Genomic DNA, 20703 nt, shown 5'->3' on the forward strand with positions numbered 1-20703 from the left:
GCACCCTCTTTCAGCCAGGCAGCTCTGCACTTGCAGAAACAGGGGCGGAGGAGCAGTGGCATGTGACTCCATGTGCCTCCCATGCCTGACCTCTGTTTGGGGGGCAATGCCTCCTCAAAACTACACCATGGGCATCCCCTGCCCCTCCCACCCCCACCTGGCTTCCCTTGGCTTCTCCATCACTTTCTGCAAGGAAGCAAAGAAATCTGCAGGTGGACATGTTTTCTGCGTGGTGTAGAGCAAGGATTGTGGGCATGGTAGTAGTGACTGTTGTGTCTGTAGGGAGCTAGAGAGGGATTATGGCAGCTGTAGTAGTTGATTTATCTGATACCTCATATCTCTGCCCCATTGTGGCAAGGTGTTGGATTGAGTGTTACTGAGGGTGAAGGGAAGTGCCCAATAAATATGTCAAAGCTGGATCTAACCAGCATAATACATACCTGTGTGTGTTTCCGGCTAGTACAGACACAGTCATTAGGTGAGCAAGGGTTGCAGAAGAGGGCTGTGGATGTGTCAGCTCTTCTGTATAGCATGTCTAAAGCTCTGCTCTGTCATCTGAAAGCAGCAATGTGTGTTGCTGCCTTCAGCAGCAGCAACAACACTCCCACCATGGAAAGCCCCTTGCTGTGCTATTTCAGACTGAGCATGGAAAGTACCTAAAAGATAATTCACTGTGTATTCATTTTAAAAGCTTGCAGCCACTGGTATCAAGCGAAACTCATTTGGCTACCTAGGAGACTGTGTCACTGGCATTTTAGTAATTTCACAGGGGTGGGAGAGGAAGAGGACCGGCTTCCGCAGCTGAAAATTTTCAGCCCTTCACCCTTAAAGACTTTCCTCAGCTTTCCAAGTTTTGTTTTCTGTTTAAGCAACCAAAGGTCATGTCTCAAATGCAGCATATTTTTTAACTGAGTGTGTGGGCAAAGTTCATGCTGTCTCTTTCAACTCTTCCTATTGGGAAAATTATTAAAATATTCAGCACTGTCACAAGAGATCTGAATTTTTAAATACAATTTTCTTCTTGCTGTGTTTTGAATACGCTGGTAAATGCTTGGAACACACGAAGAGTTTTTAAAAACAGGTGCTTTACAGAAAGGAGAAAAAAATTACAGATGAGAGATGCAAAGACTGTGAAGTTAGGCAGTTGGAGCATGAGAAATAACCAAGAAAATATATCCTTGTGACTTCCAGGTGCTCAGATATGATGGTGATAGGAGCCAAATATGTACCTAGAATAGGTACAGACAGACTCCTAAGGATCATCTAAGTCCCCAGCTCTTCACACAGCAATAAAATGGCACTTTAAAAATACATGAAATGTCACTTCTCTTCCACCTTGCAACAGAATGATGAGAGAATTGAATGTCTTTCAGCTACAGAGAGACTCTCTTAATCATCAGCAGGATTTTAAAATAAGTTGATAGGGACATAAGGGCTTGCTTGAATTTAAGCTCCTTCTTGGGGAATATAGGGTGATTTGAAGGCTAGGGAGACCTGAATGGAGCAACAGGATCTGCCCTTCTAATCCTGAGAGCACTATTTAAATAGACTAAATGAGAGGTTGGATTAGTCTGCCAGGTAGTTCTGTGGCTGGCTGGTCTGTTTTCAGATAAAATAGAGGCCAGGAGGGAGAAGGCAGTAAATTGGTCTAAAAGAAATTCAATCTTCCTTGTCAGTTGAGTTCAGCTAATAAGTATAGATGAGCTTTCTTGTCTGTTGGGATCATAACCTGTCTTGGTCCAGATTCAGATTGTTTTTTGTTAATACCCTGGACTTCACATTACTAATAGTTCTGTAAGCCTGGAGCCTTTTCCCATAGCTCAGCTGAACCTGTGGAAGAGAATAAAAAATCCAGTTGAATATCTGTGTGGGTGGCGAAGACTCCCCCCTCCAGAATTTAATTCAATCGGTAGAGGGGAAGTGAACATCCCATCTCTACCCCCAGGGTTCAGGCTTCAGGATTACTTCTGGGAAAATTTAGTTACTGGGATTGGTCCTGCTTTGAGCAGGGGGTGGGACTAGGTACCTCCTGAGGGCCCTTCCAACCCGGATATTCTGTGATTCTTAAGTTTTGTGGCTGGACAGAGCGGTCTTGCTGCTAGAGATATTTCAGTGCTGTGGGTGGAGTCTTAGTTTAATAGTTTTTACTTGGAATGTAGTTCAGACCTGCTGGCCCTTGGACTTGCTTCAACTTTTTTTTTTCCTCCTTGGAAATTGATATTAACGGTTCCACAGCACCGTCCGTGTTTGTTATAGTAAGATATTGCATCTAAAGCTTTGTGGCTGGAGTGCTCTGTGATGCTGGGCAGGACACCAGGGTTCTGTCTTTGAAATTAGGAAGAAACTTCTGTTGTATTTCCCTGTTGGAAGCTTCTGGTTCCAAGCTGGTTTATAGCATTGGGGCACCATTTTCAGCCAGTTCATAGCTGTATCCCGCTGTCCTCAGTGGAAGTGCGTGTTGCAGCGCTCGGTGCTTGTAGGTAGAGATGGTGCAACGAAGTCCGATTCTGGAGAGAAGGCCTAGTGACTCTAGAGCTGGGGCTGAAATCCACATACTTCAAGACTGGCCTCCCTTAAAGTTGGAACGGCGAAGTTTGCATAGCTGATTGCCTAGATCTAGATCGGGATGGGCAAACTTTTCGGCCCAAGGGCTACGTCGGGGTGAAAAACTGTATGGAGGGCTGGATAGGGAAGGCTGTGCCCTCCAAACAGCCTGGCCCCTGCTTCTTATCCGCCTCCTCCCACCCCCTCCCACTTCCCACCCCCTGACTGCCCGCCTCACAACCCCGCCACCCATCCAACCTGTCCCCTGCCTGCCCCAACCCCTGGTTGACACCCTCCACCCCTGACAGGCCCCCCAGCCCACCCATCCAATCCCCCCTGTTCCCCATCCCCTGCCCCCCCCGAACCTCTGCCCCATCCAACTGCTCCCTGTCCCCTGACTGCCCCCCAGGACCTCCTGCCCCATATCCAACCCCTTGGCCCCCTTACCACACCACGCCTCCCAGCCGGAGCCAGACACACTGCCCCGCTGCCCTGCATGAGCATGCAACCCCGCCGCCCAGAGCGCTGCCCATGTGGTGGTGTGGCTGTGGGGAAGGGGGGACAGCAGGGGAGGGGCAGGACGGTCCCGTGGGCTGGATGTGGCCCGTGGGCCGTAGTTTGCCCACCTCTGATGTAGATTGTTTCCTGTCCAACTGCTGTGTGGGAGGTAAGCTACAGGGAGTGCCAGAAAATGTGCGTGGGAGGGGATTGGAAAGCCCCATCTGAAAGGGTCTGCTATGTCAGTGTTTACTTCTCAAAACAACTCTGTGATATTGTGGTAGCTTTGCTAATTAATGCTTCTAGCATCTGGCTCTCTGAAAATGTAAAGCTGTAATTCAGAATCTTGGACGTTCAGATCAGTCACATGTCCCTTCTAAAGCTTTGATGAGACAACCCTCCCCCCCACCCCCGCAACCTTAGGTTGAGCACAGTTTTGTTTAAGTTTTCAGGCAACATTTGACAGTCAGTTGGGAATTGAAATTTTTGAACTCTTAGAGACTTTCTTCAGAGGAATGCCAAGGCTGTTATCACACACTTTAGTGTAAAAGCTGATGGAATTTAATTGGTGCTTTTGGTTCATGTTTAAGAAACTCAAAAGATTGAGATCTAAAGTAAACCCGGTTTGGGGAAAACCTGGTTTGGTGCAGATTTTCCAGTGTGTAAAGAGCACCAATCCTGACTATGTTTGCATTTTCTTCCCTCACACATTTCCTTTCCTGAAAGCCCCCCTCATCCTCAGACTAAAGTAAGAACAAAATTAATATTTAATGTCCAAACTTCTATACTTCTGGGGCACAGATTTGGCTGATTCACCTTGTCCACATCCTTCCCTAAAATCTGGAAGAAATGTGGAAGCTATGTCCTGTCAGGACTGGCCAGATGTGGTCCACAGAGTTCTAATTTATGGCTTGTTGGTGACCTCATCTTTCTTATGGAGGTCAGACCAATAGAGATGAAAAGTTCCAGCATGGAATGCTCCAATTTGATTCAAGTGATTGAGCAGCTTCAATCAAGATGAAGCATGGCGTGCTAGGACTGGGAGTATCCTCTGTGTTTAAAAGAGGAGGCTTGCTCCTTTATTCAAAGCAGGCAGGGCCGTTGGGCTTTCAGCAAGTTGACTATGTACTTCTCAGAGTTGCAGTATTTGGGTGCTTTTAAGCTATACTGTTTTGCTGGTGGAGATAACCATTGAATACTGAGCTAAAACCAGAAAGTGGCAGTGTGAGAAATCTCGGTGCTGTTAGAAGAATCTTGGGACCAGCGTGTCCTCATTAGCAACAAAGGAGAGACTGAGATGGTGGTCTCCAAAGAACTGTGACCTGTAGCGGTTAAATGTAACCACAGTGATGGTCTGCAGAGCAGATCCCTTTAGACCAGTAGTTCTCAATGTCTTTGGTTGGAGCTCCGTCAGATGACAGGTGGGTGCTATCTATTATGTCCTATATCTAGAGTCTTGTGGATTCTGTGGCTTTGATTCCCAATTTCCTTAGCAAGTTTAATTTAATCTTTGTCCATGAAATAAAATTCACTGTATCTGAAGCTGAATGTGAAGACAGTGCGTAGGCTCCAGCTGCTCCGGAACGTGGCTGCCTGCCTTCTCCATTTAGGCCACCGCGTGCACATCAGGCTTGTGCTCAAGTCCCTTCACTGGCTCCTAGTCAGCTTCAGTTTAAGGTTTTGGTCCTAAGCTTCAAAGCGATTCATGGATCAAACTCTAGCTAGTTCAAGACCATGTTTTGATATATGAACCACTGTAACAGCTGCATTCCTCTGGGACAATGCAGTTGACAAAATGCAGGACAAAGGACATGAGAGCTAGAGACAAAGCATTCTCTGTCCAGGGGATCCTAGTTTTGAATGAACTTCCAGTGGAGATTAGGCAAATCCAGAGTCTGACAGGCTTTGGGAAATGCTGCAAAACCCATCCTCTTCAGAAGGCCTTTTCCATGTGAGCACAACACTAAAGTGCTGACACTCCTTTGTGCCCAATAAACCCGAACCAGCCTAAAAGCCCCCTATGCCAAAAGTCAATCTAAAACGAAATTAATAAAATCTAAAAAATTTAAAACCCAAACCCTCCCGTCAGAGTGTGTACCCCTGCCGCACCCCACACCTCTCCTGCACCCAACTCCCTGCCCTGAGCCCCCTGCCACTTCTCACACCCCTCCTGCACCTAACTCCCTGCCTTGAGCCCCCTGGCGCATCCTGCACTCCCTGCCCTGAGCCACCTGCTGCACCCTTCCTGCACCCCTCACCCCTCTTGCACCCCACACACCAACTCCCTGCCCGGAGCCCCCTGCCACATCCTGCACCGCCTGGTGACAGAGAAGGGGCAGCGTTGGAAAGGGGCAGGGAAGGGGCAGGGCCTCATGGAAGGGGTGGAGTGGGGGCCGGGGGCAGTGAGGGTGGGGGTGTCAGTGATGCGGCCCTTGGGCCAATGCACTAGACCTCATGTGGCCCTTGTGGTCATTTTGAGTTTGAGACTGCTGGTGTATACCCTGAAAAGGGAGAGTCAGAGACTCTATGGACTTTGCTGTTGCTATGGATGTTACATGGAAGGCATTCAGATCCTACAGTGATAGGTGGAGATCCATTTCCATCCCCCTACCACACACAGCCAAAGCTCTCAGTTGAAAACATGACATAAAATTAATCTCCGATTCTTTTTGACAGTGATTCAGTCTGAGGCTGGTTTATTCATCATGCCCTCCAAATGGCTTGGCCTGAGTGCCCCAGGGAAGGGAGAGCTTGTTGCTGGTATCAGCTGCTGTTCTCTAGGTAGCCTCATTCACCAGCTGACATGTCCGGCTGCAAGCTGGGCTCTAGCTCACCAACCACCTGCTGCCAGACTCCATGCAGCAGTGCATGGACTATGCACTGTAATCCAGTTAATATCCACTTGTGAGGAAAGTGGGAGAGGCAGCCACAGCAAGGAGGGAGACAGAAAACAAAATATCAAGCATCTGGCTGTTGCAGAGTGGCAAATTCCATGGCAAAAATGCTGATCTTTTTATTTTTTTTGGCATCTTGGGAAAAATGCCAGAGCCAGAGAATCTGGGGGTCCCTGGAGCCCTGATTGTGATAGATGAGGCCAGTCCCACCTCGTCGAGCTATTGCTTCAGCCTCTCTGCAAACTAAGACAGACATCTGTCTGCAGATTATACTGGGCACCTCTTCAAGATTTTTCTCCACGATTATATGGACTAGAAACTTTTTAAATGAAAGTTGGGATTCTGGAGCACAGTTCTGCCAAAGAGGTGAATATACAGAATATCTGTTGCAATCACTCTGTTAGTTTTCTTTCCTCTTATTGCACTCTCTCTTTCCCTCCCATGGTGGCTTCTGCTCCTGATGGCATTCCCCACTGTCTCCAGAAGGCCACACGGTCTCTAGGGTGGGGAGGAGGCTCCATGAGGCTGGGCCACATGTAATCTCATGGCTGAACTGAGGGCCATGGGAGCAAAGAAGAGAAGCTTGGGCCATCGGGCTGCTGGCAGAGCCTGCAGCTTTTTGTATGCAAGCTGTTCCTGTGGACAGCTACAGTAGGGCACTCCAGGGGCAGCATGGTATGGTCTTCAAGGAGCAACCTGCAGCTGGGGGAGAACATTTGCAGTAGTGGTGGGGGTTATGCAGACTGCTCCACCCCAGTACTCTGCTGTGTCCAGTGTGCCTCTGGCAGCCCCCCTCCCCGATCTGGATAACACTCGGATATGACACTAAGGCTTTGTCTACACTAGAATCTTAATGACAAAATTTTTGTCATTCAGGGATGTGAAAAAAAACATACACTCCCCGAACGACAAAAGTTGCTGACAAAAAGTGCTGGTGTGAACAGCGCTTTGTCGGCAAGAGAGCCCTCCTGCGGACAACACTATCGCCACTTGTTGGGCAGCTCTCTCCTGCCAGCATACAGCAGCTACACTGCTTGCCTTTTACTGGCATGGCTGTAACGGCACAGATGTGTCGCTAAAAGGTGTGTAGTGTAGACACAGCCTTAGTGAAAATAGAATTAAGATGTTAGTTTCCTTTGCCCTTTTTTTGCAGGCCCAGAAGAGCCTTTCATCCTGAGATCCATTAGGAAACAGGCTTTACGCATCTGCATCTGTGGATTTTTTGTACGGTTGTATTAAAATGTGCTGCTCTTGTTGTCACAGAGCTGCCATGAAGGGGACTGCCCATTCATGCTGATTGAGTGCCTGGCATGTAAGGGAATGATCAAACTGAATGAAAAGGAGCGCCATTCGGAGCGGGAATGCCCCGAGAGAAGCCTCAACTGCAAATACTGCAAATCACTTTTCTACTTTCCTGACATTAAGGTATGAGCGTCACAGCATAAGCACGCTGCAGGTATCCTTACAGCGAGACCCACCTAGACATGCACCCAGAGGCAAGGGAGCAAGTGTGGAGTACTCTCCATTACGGTAGATCATTGTATTAGCACTTCTTGAGAGAAGCAAGGATCTATCTAGTCTGAAATTTATGGTCCTGTTGTAACTAGCTGCTAGTGTGAATCACAATCAATTGTGTCTTGAACAAATGTTCATAGAGTGTCTAGATTGGCACTTCCAAGGGTCTTAGTTATCCTGAGTGACTTGGCAATCAATTAAGCTAACAGAAGACCAGAAACTCCAGTGCAGAGATCCTCGAAGTGGCTTGTACAATGGAGCAATCACTGGGCTGTTTAACTGTCACTTTTAGGGAAAGGAAGTTATTTGCAAACTAGTGAATACTTCCAGCTTTACTAGAGTGGAGAAGAGTTAGGTGTTGTTTTGCAAGATGCTAACTTGATCCAGTGTTGTCACTGTACTGTTGGTGCTGTTGCATTCTTAGCGTCTGATATGAAACCAGAATGTGTGCCGTTTTGCCACTGACTGGTGGGAATTCGATAGCTGCAAGATCAGCCCCTCAGTGTTTAAGCAAGACTAAAGCCTTTCCACTTCCCTTGTTCTCTTGGGTTTTCCCAGTCTGCTTGCAGGACGATAATGTAATGGGAAAGGAGACTGTTATTATACAGCCCACTCTGAGAGTAATTGCAAGCTGCCTAAAAGTGATGGAGATGAAACCTTGACCATTCAAGGAGATTTAGCTCAGTGATTTGTGCATTGGCCTGCTAAACCCACGGTTGTGAGCTCAATCCTTGAGGGGGCCATTTAGGGATCTGAGGCAAAAATCTGTCTGGCGATTGGTCCTGTTTTGAGCAGAGGGTTGAACTAGATGACCTCCTGAGGTCCCTTCCAACCCTGATATTCTATGTTTCTAAGTTAAAAAGACAGATTTGCCTTTGTGGCAGCATAGCTTGCCCGCTGGCAGGGACTGTAAATGCCATGATTGCTCCACCCCTGTGGGGTTAGATTGTAATGCATCATTCTTGAATGACATCCCCCTGCCTCTTTGGCCCAAGAGTGGGGTGGTTTCCTTTTATAGGAAGTAAACAAATACCTTTGCTTTGGACAGCTTTCCATGGTACCTATGATTCAAGCAGAGAAGGATAAGGTGCAGGGAAAACCAGTGGAGAATCTGGAAAAATATTTCAAATATTTGTATGGAATTTTTTTGAAATGTGCCTGTTAAAGCTAATATTTGTAGATGTCTTAAAGAGATACTGCACAGCACAGTGCAGTTTCATTTACAGCGTAACAGCAGATTTGTGCTCAGTCAGTACTTCCCTTCCTGCTGGCATGAACAGAGTGTATCTCTCAGTGCATATTCAGTAAAATCATAGAATATCAGGGTTGGAGGGGACCTCAGGAGGTCAATCTGCTGGTGCTACTTAGAACATAAATGTTCTTTCCTTCATGGAAGATAAATGCTGTGCAGCAGTCTTAGACTGGCTGGGAGCTGGGTGGGGATTGAATGAGAGGGCGAGAACGGGAGAGTGGCTGGAGGGGAGAGGAGGTAGAAATGAGACTTGTTTGTAAATGGCAGACTAGAGGGAGGCTACAGCCCCACCCCATCAGATCTTCTATTGTATACGTTCTCCCTTTTGAAATAGTTGCTTTTGAGGTCAAACCTGCCTCCTTTTACTGAAGTGAAGTGGTGCTGTTACCAGGATTTTATGGGATAAGGAAGGGAATGAAGAAATTGTCTGGAGCCCTCTTAGGATAGGAGCAATTGCTGGATAGGGAGGACATCAACCCCTCTGTTGTGAGTGGGTTGAAATCACCCTTCCCCTCCCCACAAACTTTTACAGAATTCCACTAATCCTTGGTATTGACATACACAGTTAACCCAGCCTGTCAGCAGACTATAGCATTCGCATCTCCAGAGACATTGCAGCAGCTCTCTTGGATCAAATACCGTTCCTTTAACCCAAGGGTCGGCAACCTTTCAGAAGTGCTGTGCCGAGTCTTCATTTATTCACTCTGAGTTAAGGTTTTGCGTGCCAGTCATACATTTTAACATTTTTAGAAGGTCTCTTTCTATAAGTTATAACTAAACTGTTGTTGTATGTAAAGTAAATAAGGTTTTAAAAATGTTTAAGAAGCTTCATTTAAAATTAAATTAAAATGCAGAGCCCCCCCCAGACTGGTGACCAGGACCCGAGCAGTGTGAGTGCCACTGAAAATCAGCTTGCGTGCCGCCTTTGGCACGTGTGCCATAGGTTGCCTACCCCTGCTTTAACCTATGGAAGGGAGAGAGTAATTATTGAAACATGAATATGAGTTAGCAAATGGATTTCTTTTTTCGGTTTCTGATGTGGTGGTAGAAATGTAGCTAGTGGTTTAAAAGACAAAACTAGTCTTTAAGAGTGTGAGTTTGTACACTATGAACTTGACCAGCAAGGTTCACAAATAGTTCAGATTTTAGATAGCAGAAAACTGTGTATTTATAAAAGGAAGTTAATTAAAATGAGGGCAGGGAACTGGACTTGATGACCTCTTGAGGTCCCTTTCAGTCCTAGAATCTATGAATCTATGAAAAAATGAATGAGCTTCTAGTGCTAAGTGAACAATCCTATATATTTAATCTGTTTTAATCTGACTTGCAATCTATGTATAAGCAATGGCACTCCAGTAGAATGATCAGAAAAGATGACACAACCTACCTGTAACAGAAGAAGACAAAACATGTTGTCTAGATTTCCTTTTTGGGTAGAAGATTTTAACTTATACAAGGTTGAGTGCTTAGACATTTTGCTTATCATAAAACTAAGGTAGGAAGAGAGGATTTAAGTACTACAGGAATGATATGAAAAGAAGAGAGGAAGATGTTAAGAGTTCCCATTTTAATTCTTGCTGATAGTTTCTCTGTTAAAGGGTCAAAAAATCAGGTTTCTAGGGTCATTTTTATGTATTCTCTTTTCCGTCCTAAAACAAAGTGCTTACTGCAGAAGAAATGTGGTATATGTGGTTTTTTACAAATTATCTTTAAAATATGATTCTCTTTCTGGTTGGCTGAGAAGCACTTGCTTGGTGAACTGATCTGGACAACGGAGGCAACAATTAAAAGCTCATCATCTGTAGCTGTCAAGTGTGGCTTTGGGGTTTTAATTCAGCCAACTGGTGTCCATCACGACTGGTAGATCATGGAAACTTCTTACCAGGAGGGTGGGGGAGTTTCACATAATTCTCCTGAACATGTGTTTTCCTGACAAAGCTACAACTGTAGTTTCCTCTTGATTATGTCATTCCATCAAAGTAGTAATTGATTTTTTTCACAATTAGTGTGAGGTGAAACTAACACTCTTAAATCAAGCTGAGTACTTGGAAAGGCACCCAAATACCATAACAGCGTGGAAACTGCAATGTAGAAACATGACTTGACGTGCAGAAACACCATGATTAGACCAGGACTTATGTGCTGTTACATGACAGGCCTTTTGCTAGTAAAATGTATTTGTAATGAAATATTGGATCCATTGAGTTTCATTCTTCACAGTGGCCTTATCAAAGCTGTTGTAGGTGTACAAATGGCCTCTTGTCATTTCTTTTACAGGCTCACGATGAGATCTGCCCTAAATTTCCACTGAGTTGTGAGGGCTGTGGGAAGAAGAAGATTCCAAGAGAGAAGGTATTTGAACATTCTTGTTTCATAGCACACACTGCATGTGGTTTGAGTTCTGACAGAATGTGACTTGAATTCTGTGAGCGTAGAAGAGGGACCCTTGAGTTAGCCCATGAGAATGTTCAGTCTCTATTAAGAAGTGAAGGAAAACAATTAAACACATTTAATTTTGAGAGGCAGCTACCATTCACACCCAGTTACAGTGTTCAATAAGGCTCTTAGCACTGGTGTTGTCTCAATTTGTGATGCACTATAATGACTCAATCTTTTTCCATGAGTAGTGAGTAACTCCACCTAAATCAGACTCTGATTCATGTTGTATTTGGGTGCTCACCACAATTACCAGAGAGACTCTTTCGTCCTTGCACAGTGGGTAACATAGCCTAGGTAAACATCTTTTATTGGACCAACTTCTACTGGAGAGTGAGACAAGCTTTCAAGGTTACACAGAGTTCAGAACTTGTCTCTTTCACCAACAGAAGTTGGACCGATAACACACATTAGCTCACCGACCTTGTCTCTTATATCCTAGGACCAACATGGCCAGAACAACACTTATCATAGGTGATACAGTTGTGTTAACTGCTCTAGTTGGTAGGGAAAGAATGCCACTATCCCACCAAATGAAAGATCTGCAGCCCTTCAGACCTAGCACTAGACTCCACATCGATTGCCCAAAGAGTGACTCTTGGGACAAGTGATGAGGCACTGAAGTTCTAAAACCTTGATTGTGAGTCCCTATGGAAAAGTGTACCCCTCAGTCACTCTCCCATCTAATAACTGAGAGCTGCCTTGGGGCAGCTGAAATGGAAACAGGAGAGAGTGTGAAAAGTTGGGTAAAGAAGGCTTCAGAGTGGACAATAGCAGAGGCCTCAACTCCTATAGCCTTGGCATTGTGATCATGGGACGCTAATCTACCTGATTCTGAAATCTGAAGCCATTACAGCTGACCCAGACTAGTACCAATAGGGAGCAGGACTTTCAGTGGTTTAAAGTTTTGACTTCCTCTCCCTCCAAACTTTTTGTTGCTCCACAGTAGACATTGTCCCAGCATAACCACGCTACTGTGTGTAACTCAGAAAATAACTTGAATCACTAAGGGTTTATCTACTCGGTGCGTTAGTCTGCACTAGAGGGGTGTAAATTCTAGTGCGCACTAGCATGTTGCACACTAACTGGTCCACGTTGTCCCTGCTGGTGCACAGTAAAAGTCCCCCCCCCGAGGTCATAGTGTAATATCTAGGGAACTTTTAGGTATTAGAGCACACTAGAGCACTTTTAGTGTGCGCCAATAGGGTCCATACAGCCAGTTGGTGCTCATTGCACCACATAATGAGGCGTGTGGCTGTGAATTGTCACCCGGTAAAGGCCCAGCATATCTAATTGGTAGAAGGAAGATTTAAAAACAGGATGGTGTGTGCCAGTGCCTGTTTGGGCTCCCATGTGCGGTATGATTAGCACTAACAACTCCATGCTCCAGTGTAGGCTGTTGGCACTTCCCTCCGAAGGGTATGCAGCCATGGTCCTGAAGGACAGCTACCAAAAAGCCATTGCCATGCTGACAAGCAGCAGATTTTGGTGTGTACCTATCTCCATGAAGGATTACTGGACCCAGCAAGAGGGCACCTGCTTGTGGCAGAGTGTTTGCAGTAAGGACTCAAACAGGAAATAACATGAGCATGCTCCTGGTTCTTAGGTCTTTAACACTTAGCTGGAAATAAAAATATCAAGCTGTGAGGTGATCTCACCACACTGCATTGGGAGCCATAATTGTATAAAGTCATGGGTTTGATACAGTGCACCATCTTGAACAGCCCCCAGGCACAGTTACATCAGAGAAGTGAACTGGAAAATATGCGGGGGAGAGGGGAAGCTTTAAGACTCTGTGACAGTAGCCGAGGGTGGAATGGCACCCTTCCTCTTGAAACCTCCTGGCTTTTGTTGGCTTGTCACAGCCATGACTCTGTTTTTTTGCTCAGTTACGTCATTGTGGGACCTGCACAAAGTTGAAAGAGTGTGTCCATCTGTCCAAATGGCTAGTCCACCCCGAAAAGCGTATGAGCTTCCCACATGGCACCACTTTGAAGGGGTTTGCATCGGTCACGCTCATGCCCATTGAGCTGGCACATTTTGTATGTGCTCCTGGGAAGGAGCAAGACCTTGCAGCCATTTTTTTTTAAGGGAGCTTCATTTTCAGTTGCAAAGGGATGTTTGAGCTCTGGTGAGAGCCGCAGTGAGGTCCCCACCTTTAGTAGGTGGCTTCTTGTCTTAACTGGCCACTTCAAAGTAATCCCAGGGCTTCTTGTGCTGCTTTGCTTGGCCAGATGCTGGGCTGCCATGTTTGTGTGTTCCCTTCGACAGTCACTGAAGACAGATCTCATTATGCAGGCAATGGTCAATTGTATCTTCACTAAGGAGCAAATGCACAAGTGGCAGGTGGGATTATCCCTGCTCCGCCTGGGCCCTGCCAATCCCTGCATTGTATCCTGTGCTGTTGGGGCACCTAAAGAGGAAGTGCCCGATCAATACCATTGGGTGAAACAACTCTCTGGCCCTTCAGCACTGTTGGATTAGCTTCATGGACCACAACTGTGTCATGATCAGTAAAGGGTCAGTTATCCTCTAGTTCATCTTCACTTTCCTATCTTGTCTTGGATGTAGGGCGTGGAGTTTCTTGGGGTATGTAAAATGGAAGAATTAGGCTTATATTTGACATGTTGTTTTAACCTTTTCTGTAGTTTCAGGACCATGTGAAGACTTGTGGCAAATGTAAAGTGCCTTGCAGATTTCAGGTTGTCGGCTGCACTGAGATGGTAAGGCCAATTTCTTAATATCTGTCTAGGGCCTTGTCTTCACTGCAGTGTTAGCTTTGGTATAACTTAAGTGTCACCCCAGCTCGTCTTGCATCCACACACACAGAGCTCTAGATGGAGTGAAGTGAAACTAGCTGGCCTATGGTGGGGGTGAGGGTTGAAGTTTGAGTGCTGCTGATGGGAATGCAACTTGTGTCTGAGACTATTTTGATCCAGTATCCAGAGCTGGATGTATCTAGAGAGTTAACCGTCTTGAAGTGATTGTTTCCTCAGTGCAGAAAAATACCTCGTAGCAGAATGCTAATATACAGAGAAAGCAGACTCTCCTGTTCCCTGGGTACATGGTTCAGGGGTCATCCTTACAGACTGTTTTGTGGGGAGGTGTGTCCAGGCTTCTGAGCTTGACCAATGAAGGCTAATAGTCACTCTTGTCTCTGGATCCGGGTGTTGTGGGGAACGGAAGAGAAGCCGTTCAGTGAGCTCGCTGGGGCGGTGAATAGCAAACTCCCAATGCTTAAAGTCAGACTGCTGCTGATGGATGCCAAACCACGCTGATAATCTACCTTTAAAGACTGTAAGGCTCTGCCCAGTGGGGCTTATCTCCCTGGGAATAGGACACATTTTTCATTCTGGGCCCTAACCTGCAAGCACTTTGCACACGACCCTCCACTTGACCCTACACAATTGCAAATAATTTCAGCCTGTCTGTAACTCACTAGATCCAAGTCCAGGCAGCCCAGCAGCCTTTAGATGCTGAAAGTACAAATCAGCCTGAGTGCAGTAAAGAAGACCTCCTGGATCAGGACCAGGATTGGTATTAGATCCTTTTGGTGTTGGAGCCAGAACCCAGAGGAATGCTTTTGGCGTCTGCCTGCAGTAATTTAGCTGAGTGGTCCTTTCAGCTATGCAGTAGCATGCCATAGCACACTGCTGCAAGGAGCTGCCAAAGGAGGTTGTAATGCCTTAGGAGTAACTCATGCTCGGGTGCGTGTGTGTTGGGGGCGTGGGGCAGTCTTTCATAACAGACAGTGAGAACTGGGAGAGTAGTAAACGTCTCTGTTTAGAACATGCCAAAGGATAGATCTCAGAGGGCTTTCATGTAATTCCTGAGTAGCTGGGAGATGGTATTATTACAAATGGGATTTTATAAATAAAGGACTCCTGATTCTGTGTGATGACTGAGCTCATGGGTAAAGCACAGGACAGGGTATCAGCTGACATAGGTTCTGTTCCCAGGTCTACCCATGACTCGCTGTGGCAAGTCACTTCCTCTCTTGGTGGCTTGGGGATAATAATAGTAAGACATCCCCTCCTGGAGGTTTCGGGAGGGTTCATTCACTAATGTTTGTAAACTGCTTCTGAGGGATCCTTGGACTGCAGGTGCTATAGAAGGGGGGCAAAGCTTTATCAGTTCTACAGTGGGGTGAATGTTCAACATCTGTCATTGTGTAAGATTAGAATTTTCCTTAAAAAAACCTGCTTGCTTTTGGACAGTTTGTAACTGTCTCTTTCTTTGCATTATCCTTGGCTTTTATCAGTTACAGTTGTAACCCACAGGGGATGAATGTGTCCTGTGGATCTCGTGCCACAGTGGGAAGCTGACTTGCTGCATATGGGAATGTGTATTTCTTTTTCTGCAGGTGGAAAATGAAAAGCTGCTGGAGCACGAAACCAAATGTGTGGGGGAGCATCTGTATATGTTGCTGGGCTTTGTGCTCAGCCTCAAAGCTGAGTCTGGAGACTTAAAGCACCATCCAACCCTTACGTCAGTGCAGGACAACTCCATGCTCTTAACAACCAATTCACTGTGCTCTGAATCAGAGCTCTCTGAGTCCTTAGAGCTGCGGGGAAGGTGCGAGGCGCTGGAGAGGAAGACGATCACGTTTGAGAATATTGTGTGCGTGCTGAATCGGGAAGTGGAAAGGGTGTCTCTGACAGCAGAGGCGTATAGCCGGCAGCATCGGCTGGATCAGGAGAAAATTGAAATGCTCAGTAACAAGGTCTGTAACCTCTGGCTTTGGACTTCTGATTCTTTATGTTCTGTGAACATCTTTCAAATCATTTGTCCCAGTAATTAAAGTGCTTAGCTTTAGTGGAGGTGTAATGTGTGCAGGGGTCTGTGATATGACCTCATGGCTATCGGAAGCCAAGCTATGAGTATATTTGAGATGTTCTGAGGAAAAGCTCTCTGGACATGTACTCCTGTGAGGTGTACAGAGGAAGCACCATTTCAGCTTTCTGGATGCTGAAAGATCCTTGAGCCTGGTCAGTTCCCCACCTTTATAGTGAGAGAACCTGAATTTCTACAGTCTTACCTGCATCCTCAGCTTGTCTGCTCTAGAAAGGTTTGTTGCTTTAACTGTTCCAGCCTACTTAAAGCAACAAATCTCCCCACACTAGTGTGGATGGGAACCGAAGTAAGCTAATAAGGCATCTGTATACATGTGTCCACACTAGAGGTTATACTGGTATAGATGTATTGGTAAAAACTCACATCTCCAACTGACATAGTTACACAAGTATAACTTTTTGAGTGCAGAGTAAGCGTTAGACATTTCCAGGATGCCCATGACCCTAGTATCTAGATGCCATCTCAAAATCACATACATGTTAGAGTGGGAAAAAACCTGTTATGTAGGTCATCCTCCTACAGTACAGAACTGATCCCCTACAGTATGCTTTGCAATCTTTGTCTGGCTCTAGGTTTGTATTCATTGTACTCTAGACACAGTGTCCATGGGAGCTCTGATAGGGAGCACACCTTTGTTTTCCAGAGGAATGACCTCACAAAGCAGAGGCCACGATACTTGACAACAGCAAATAGCTGTTTAGAACCCTGCTTGACTCAGTTTGTCGGTTTTTCTGTCCCTCGGTTCAGTTTTGTCATAAACGTTGATTTTCCACCCCCCTCCCGTAATGTTCTTAATGGAGTGGAGACCAACACCTCATCCTTCATTGACTGGATTCTGCCATCCACAGCTGGAAAGTGCCCTGCTCTGGCAGTGAAGAGAGGTGTTGGTTAACTGTTTGCTCAAGAGCAGCAGGGCAATCTCAAATTATTTTTAGTGAGTTGGCCAACAGTGGTGGATTTCTTCCCTTTCCTGGCCACCATCACATCTGGAGAACATTTCCCGCTAAAGATCAGGCCTGAATGAGGTTCACAGGATCCCTTGACTTTCCTGGGTCCCTTAGCAGCTTATATTTCTAAACAAGGTGCTCTGTGTATGCCACTGATCAGGTCCGGCAGCTGGAAAGGAGCATTGGACTGAAAGATCTGGCTATGGCTGACATGGAGCAAAAGATCCGTGACATGGAAGCTTCGACATATGATGGCGTTTTCATCTGGAAGATTACAGACTTTGCCAGAAAACGTCAGGAGGCGATAGCCGGCCGCTGTCCTGCCATCTTCTCTCCAGGTTGTTTCCTAGAAATTAGCAAAATAGTGCAAAGCTCCAGCTGTGTCCAGTCATTTGGGTAGTGTTGAAATGACATGTGGCATGCAGAGATTGTTTCTTCCAAGTTCTTTCCCTCACTCCCCGCCCCCCCCAAGAATGCAGTAGAGACTGATTTTTTTTACAGTGAGATAAGTGAAACTGCATTGCTATAAGATATCCCTTTTCCCCTGCATACAGAAGATTTTTCTTTCCCTAACAGGAAATGTAGCCCTCCTAGGCCCAGAAATAGCCCTGCAATAATAGTCCTTTTTACATAGTACAACCCAAATTAGGGCCATCAGGGAGATGGTTAGCAAGGGAAGGAATCGAGGTACCTAGAGCATAACATGACAATAGACAGTGTGTCCACAGGGGCTGAGAAACATGCATATCTCCAGCGAGGCTTGTGCAGCTGCCTGCTCTTCAGATAAAGTCAGCATGCTCACCCCAGCCATGCAGCATTCCAGATCTTCTAGAGAGTCTCCAGATCACTCCCCATGTTGTTCTTGTCTGAGCTGTGACCTTGCTAAAGCAGCAGCATCCCAGCAGTCCAGATACCGTCTCTTTGAAGGACATCAGTGCTGAGCGAGCCATGGAGTCTGCTAGTGCCATAGTTGAGGGACATGGAATCTGGGTCTGTGCCAACGGGACCAGCTCTGGTTCTAAACCAGCAGGACGATTCCTTTTTAAAGCAGCCAGTCCTTGGAACTGCACATAAACTAGAGACAGACTAGTTTAAATGGACAATCTAAAGAACAGTTCTAAAACACCAGTTGTGATTATTTGTCTATTGTATGGTGTCTTTTATTTTCTATCCAAAACATTTTTGCCCCTTGGAAAATCCCTTTTCTCTTCCAGTTTTTCAGTGGAACTGAAGCTTTCCCATAACTGCGTTTGCTCTACTAACTCTGGCCCTGTCACTGGAACTTCCTCTTAAAAACAGTGGTCAGCCTCGAACCCCCCAGGCCCCCTGCTAGCAGAGCTTCACGTTCTGCAGGGTCAGCTCTGCCCATCATAGTTTCCAAGCAGACACACTGAGTTGCACACCATTTTGTGTGCACCTTTGAGACGAGACCTTAAAATCTTATAGCCTGTCTGCTCTGGGCACTAAACTCATACAGCCCTGGAGGGGTTTGACCCAGTTTCCTTGGCCTAAATGTCTCCTCTCTCACCCCCACTTCCCTTCTTGTGTAACATGCTATATACTGGCTGATGCCCAGCCTCTTCCCCAGAAGTGGATGCATTTTAGTAGTGCTGTGTGGCGAAAACACTTTGGAGTGAGATGCTGTATAAGATATTAATTCTTACAACCTGTGTCACATCGTTATTAATGAGCTAGGATCATTGATGATCTCACAGCTGAAGGAAGAGTGTGTTTTTTAAATTGCTGCAACAAAGAGCACATAGAAATTTGGGGATCCTGTTACAAACAGGGTTGTTTTTTTTGTTCAAGCCCCAAGGCCCACAGAAAAGCAGTGTGTTGTGCTTGGTTTGAAAGGGACTGGAAATGAGAGAGAGAGAGGTTTTTTCTTGGAAAAACACTTGAGACTGTTTATAGGAAAGGAAAGACTTACCTGCCAGCACCTGAGTTTCCTGCATGTTACTTAGACCCAGCACCAGGCAGGAAGCTGCAGTCCTGATGCTGCTTTAGCTATGCAGAAATGAGGCAGAGAAACAGAGGTTAGGATTGGTTAAAAATTGCCTTTTGGGTGCGTAGTTTTTCTTACTGAGCTGAATGGACGCTTGGTGCAGACTTCTAGCATATGTGTCTCTGGTACCTTGCTGGCTGGTCTGTCTTCACCTGAGCTTGCCTCGTACTTTGCTCAGCTGTCCCTCTCCTTCTTCCCTCAGTCTGTTTTTGAATTATGAACGTCTCAGTAACATTTGGAGGCCCCAGCTGAGCTCAGGCCCCCATTGGGCCGAGTACTGCACAGCTCCATAGTGGAAGTGACAGGCTCTGCCCCCAGGAGCATACAGTCTGCACCGACAGATGGTGCAGTGGAGAATAGAGATGAAGTGACTTGTCAGTGCCAGAACCAAGAGTAGCAGCCAGCTTTCCTAAGTCCTTACGAAAGGGCCTGATCACATTACCCTCCACGTGCACACAAGCTACCCGTTCCCCTCACATTCTACCAGTGTTAGCATGTTGTGTATCCACACGGGTGCATTGTTATGAATGGCTGTTCCCTGCACGACTCCTCCAAAGCACACTGTGCAACGTAGCCGCAGCTACGCAATGTGCTCTCTCCTTGTGGGAAAGGAGATGCACGGCTTAAAGAAAGAGGGAGTGAAAGGCGGCAGCTGAATGTAAAACTACCCCTCTGCCCTGGTTTGAGTGTTCCTGGCACAGTGCGACTCCGTATCTGGGCCCTGGACTTCAGGTCAAGTGTAGCAAATTTACAAGTACAAAGATGTCTGGGCAGGTGTTGTCTGCCAGCCTGAGCTCTCAGCTGCAGTTTGGGCTCTTTCCTGCTCGAACACTCCTGGCTAGTCATAAAGGGGAGTGGGCCAGACTAGGCCCTAAGTGACGCTTGTGCAGCCCTGTTCCCTTTAATGGGCTGTGACTGCCCTCTCACTGGAACTTAGGCAGCAGCGAGATTGTTTTCTAAGCAGGTTTAGGCTCCAGCTCCGTCTCGCACATGGAGTTGTCTCCGCAGGGCAGGACAGGAGTGGAGAGAAGTCAGCAGGCTCCTTCTTCTTGTCCTGTAACAGCAGGCGCATGTTAACTAGGCCTAGTGCCTCAGATACTGGGGCCCCAGTGTCTTGTGTGCTTTTAAATACATGTACCTTTATCTGTACCCAGAGGAGATGCTCCTGTGGGCCCCCAGCTCAGGGAGCTCTCCCCTGCTTATGCTTCAAAAGTCAAAGTCAATAGACAGTTGAAACGGTTTGGGAACCATCTGGGCTCCCCTGCTGCTCTAGCCCGTGTTCTGCACAGCTGTTTATTCTTGATGTTTTGCATCACTTAGCCTTCTACACAAGCAAATATGGCTATAGGATGTGCCTGCGTGTGTACCTAAACGGGGACGGCACTGGACGGGGGACCCACTTGTCTCTGTTCTTTGTGGTGATGAAAGGACCCAACGATGCGCTTCTGCGATGGCCCTTCAACCAGAAGGTAGGTGCTGGGAGTGAGCGCAGAGTCAGTCCTGGTCCCTGAAAGGCCTGCTTGGCCTAGTGATGTATTTCCCTTGTCTCGGGCCATGCAGATACCTGCTCTCCTAGACAGAGAGCTGGCCCGTCCAGCAAGCAGAGGCAGAGAACGCACTAGCCAGGGGTTCTCAAACGTCGTTGCACCACAACCCCTTCTGACAAGGAGTCGTGGTGAGGCGGAAGCTGAAGCCCAAGGGCTTCAGCCCCAGGCAGGGGGCCTGTAACCTGAGCCCCGCCTCCCAGGGCTGAAGCAT

At 46.7% G+C, this 20703-nt stretch overlaps 1 protein-coding gene across 3 annotated transcripts in view; it reads left to right on the top strand.

Annotated features, from left to right (window-relative positions):
• TRAF2 (TNF receptor associated factor 2) overlaps window positions 1–20703 on the top strand; it is a 58633-nt gene that overhangs the window by 31434 nt on the left and 6496 nt on the right. For 2 of the 3 annotated variants that reach the window (XM_032794121.2, XM_032794122.2), the window contains exons 5-10: window positions 7200–7361; window positions 10981–11055; window positions 13788–13862; window positions 15503–15862; window positions 17101–17278; window positions 20266–20414. In XM_032794121.2, the coding sequence (XP_032650012.1) occupies window positions 7200–7361; window positions 10981–11055; window positions 13788–13862; window positions 15503–15862; window positions 17101–17278; window positions 20266–20414 (999 nt within the window). The remainder of the gene's footprint in view (window positions 1–7199; window positions 7362–10980; window positions 11056–13787; window positions 13863–15502; window positions 15863–17100; window positions 17279–20265; window positions 20415–20703) is intronic. The other variant, XM_032794123.2, reaches the window with a different exon arrangement.

Source organism: Chelonoidis abingdonii, chromosome 24 (assembly GCF_003597395.2).
Source record: "Chelonoidis abingdonii isolate Lonesome George chromosome 24, CheloAbing_2.0, whole genome shotgun sequence".
In the NCBI taxonomy this organism is placed as follows: domain Eukaryota; kingdom Metazoa; phylum Chordata; order Testudines; family Testudinidae; genus Chelonoidis; species Chelonoidis abingdonii.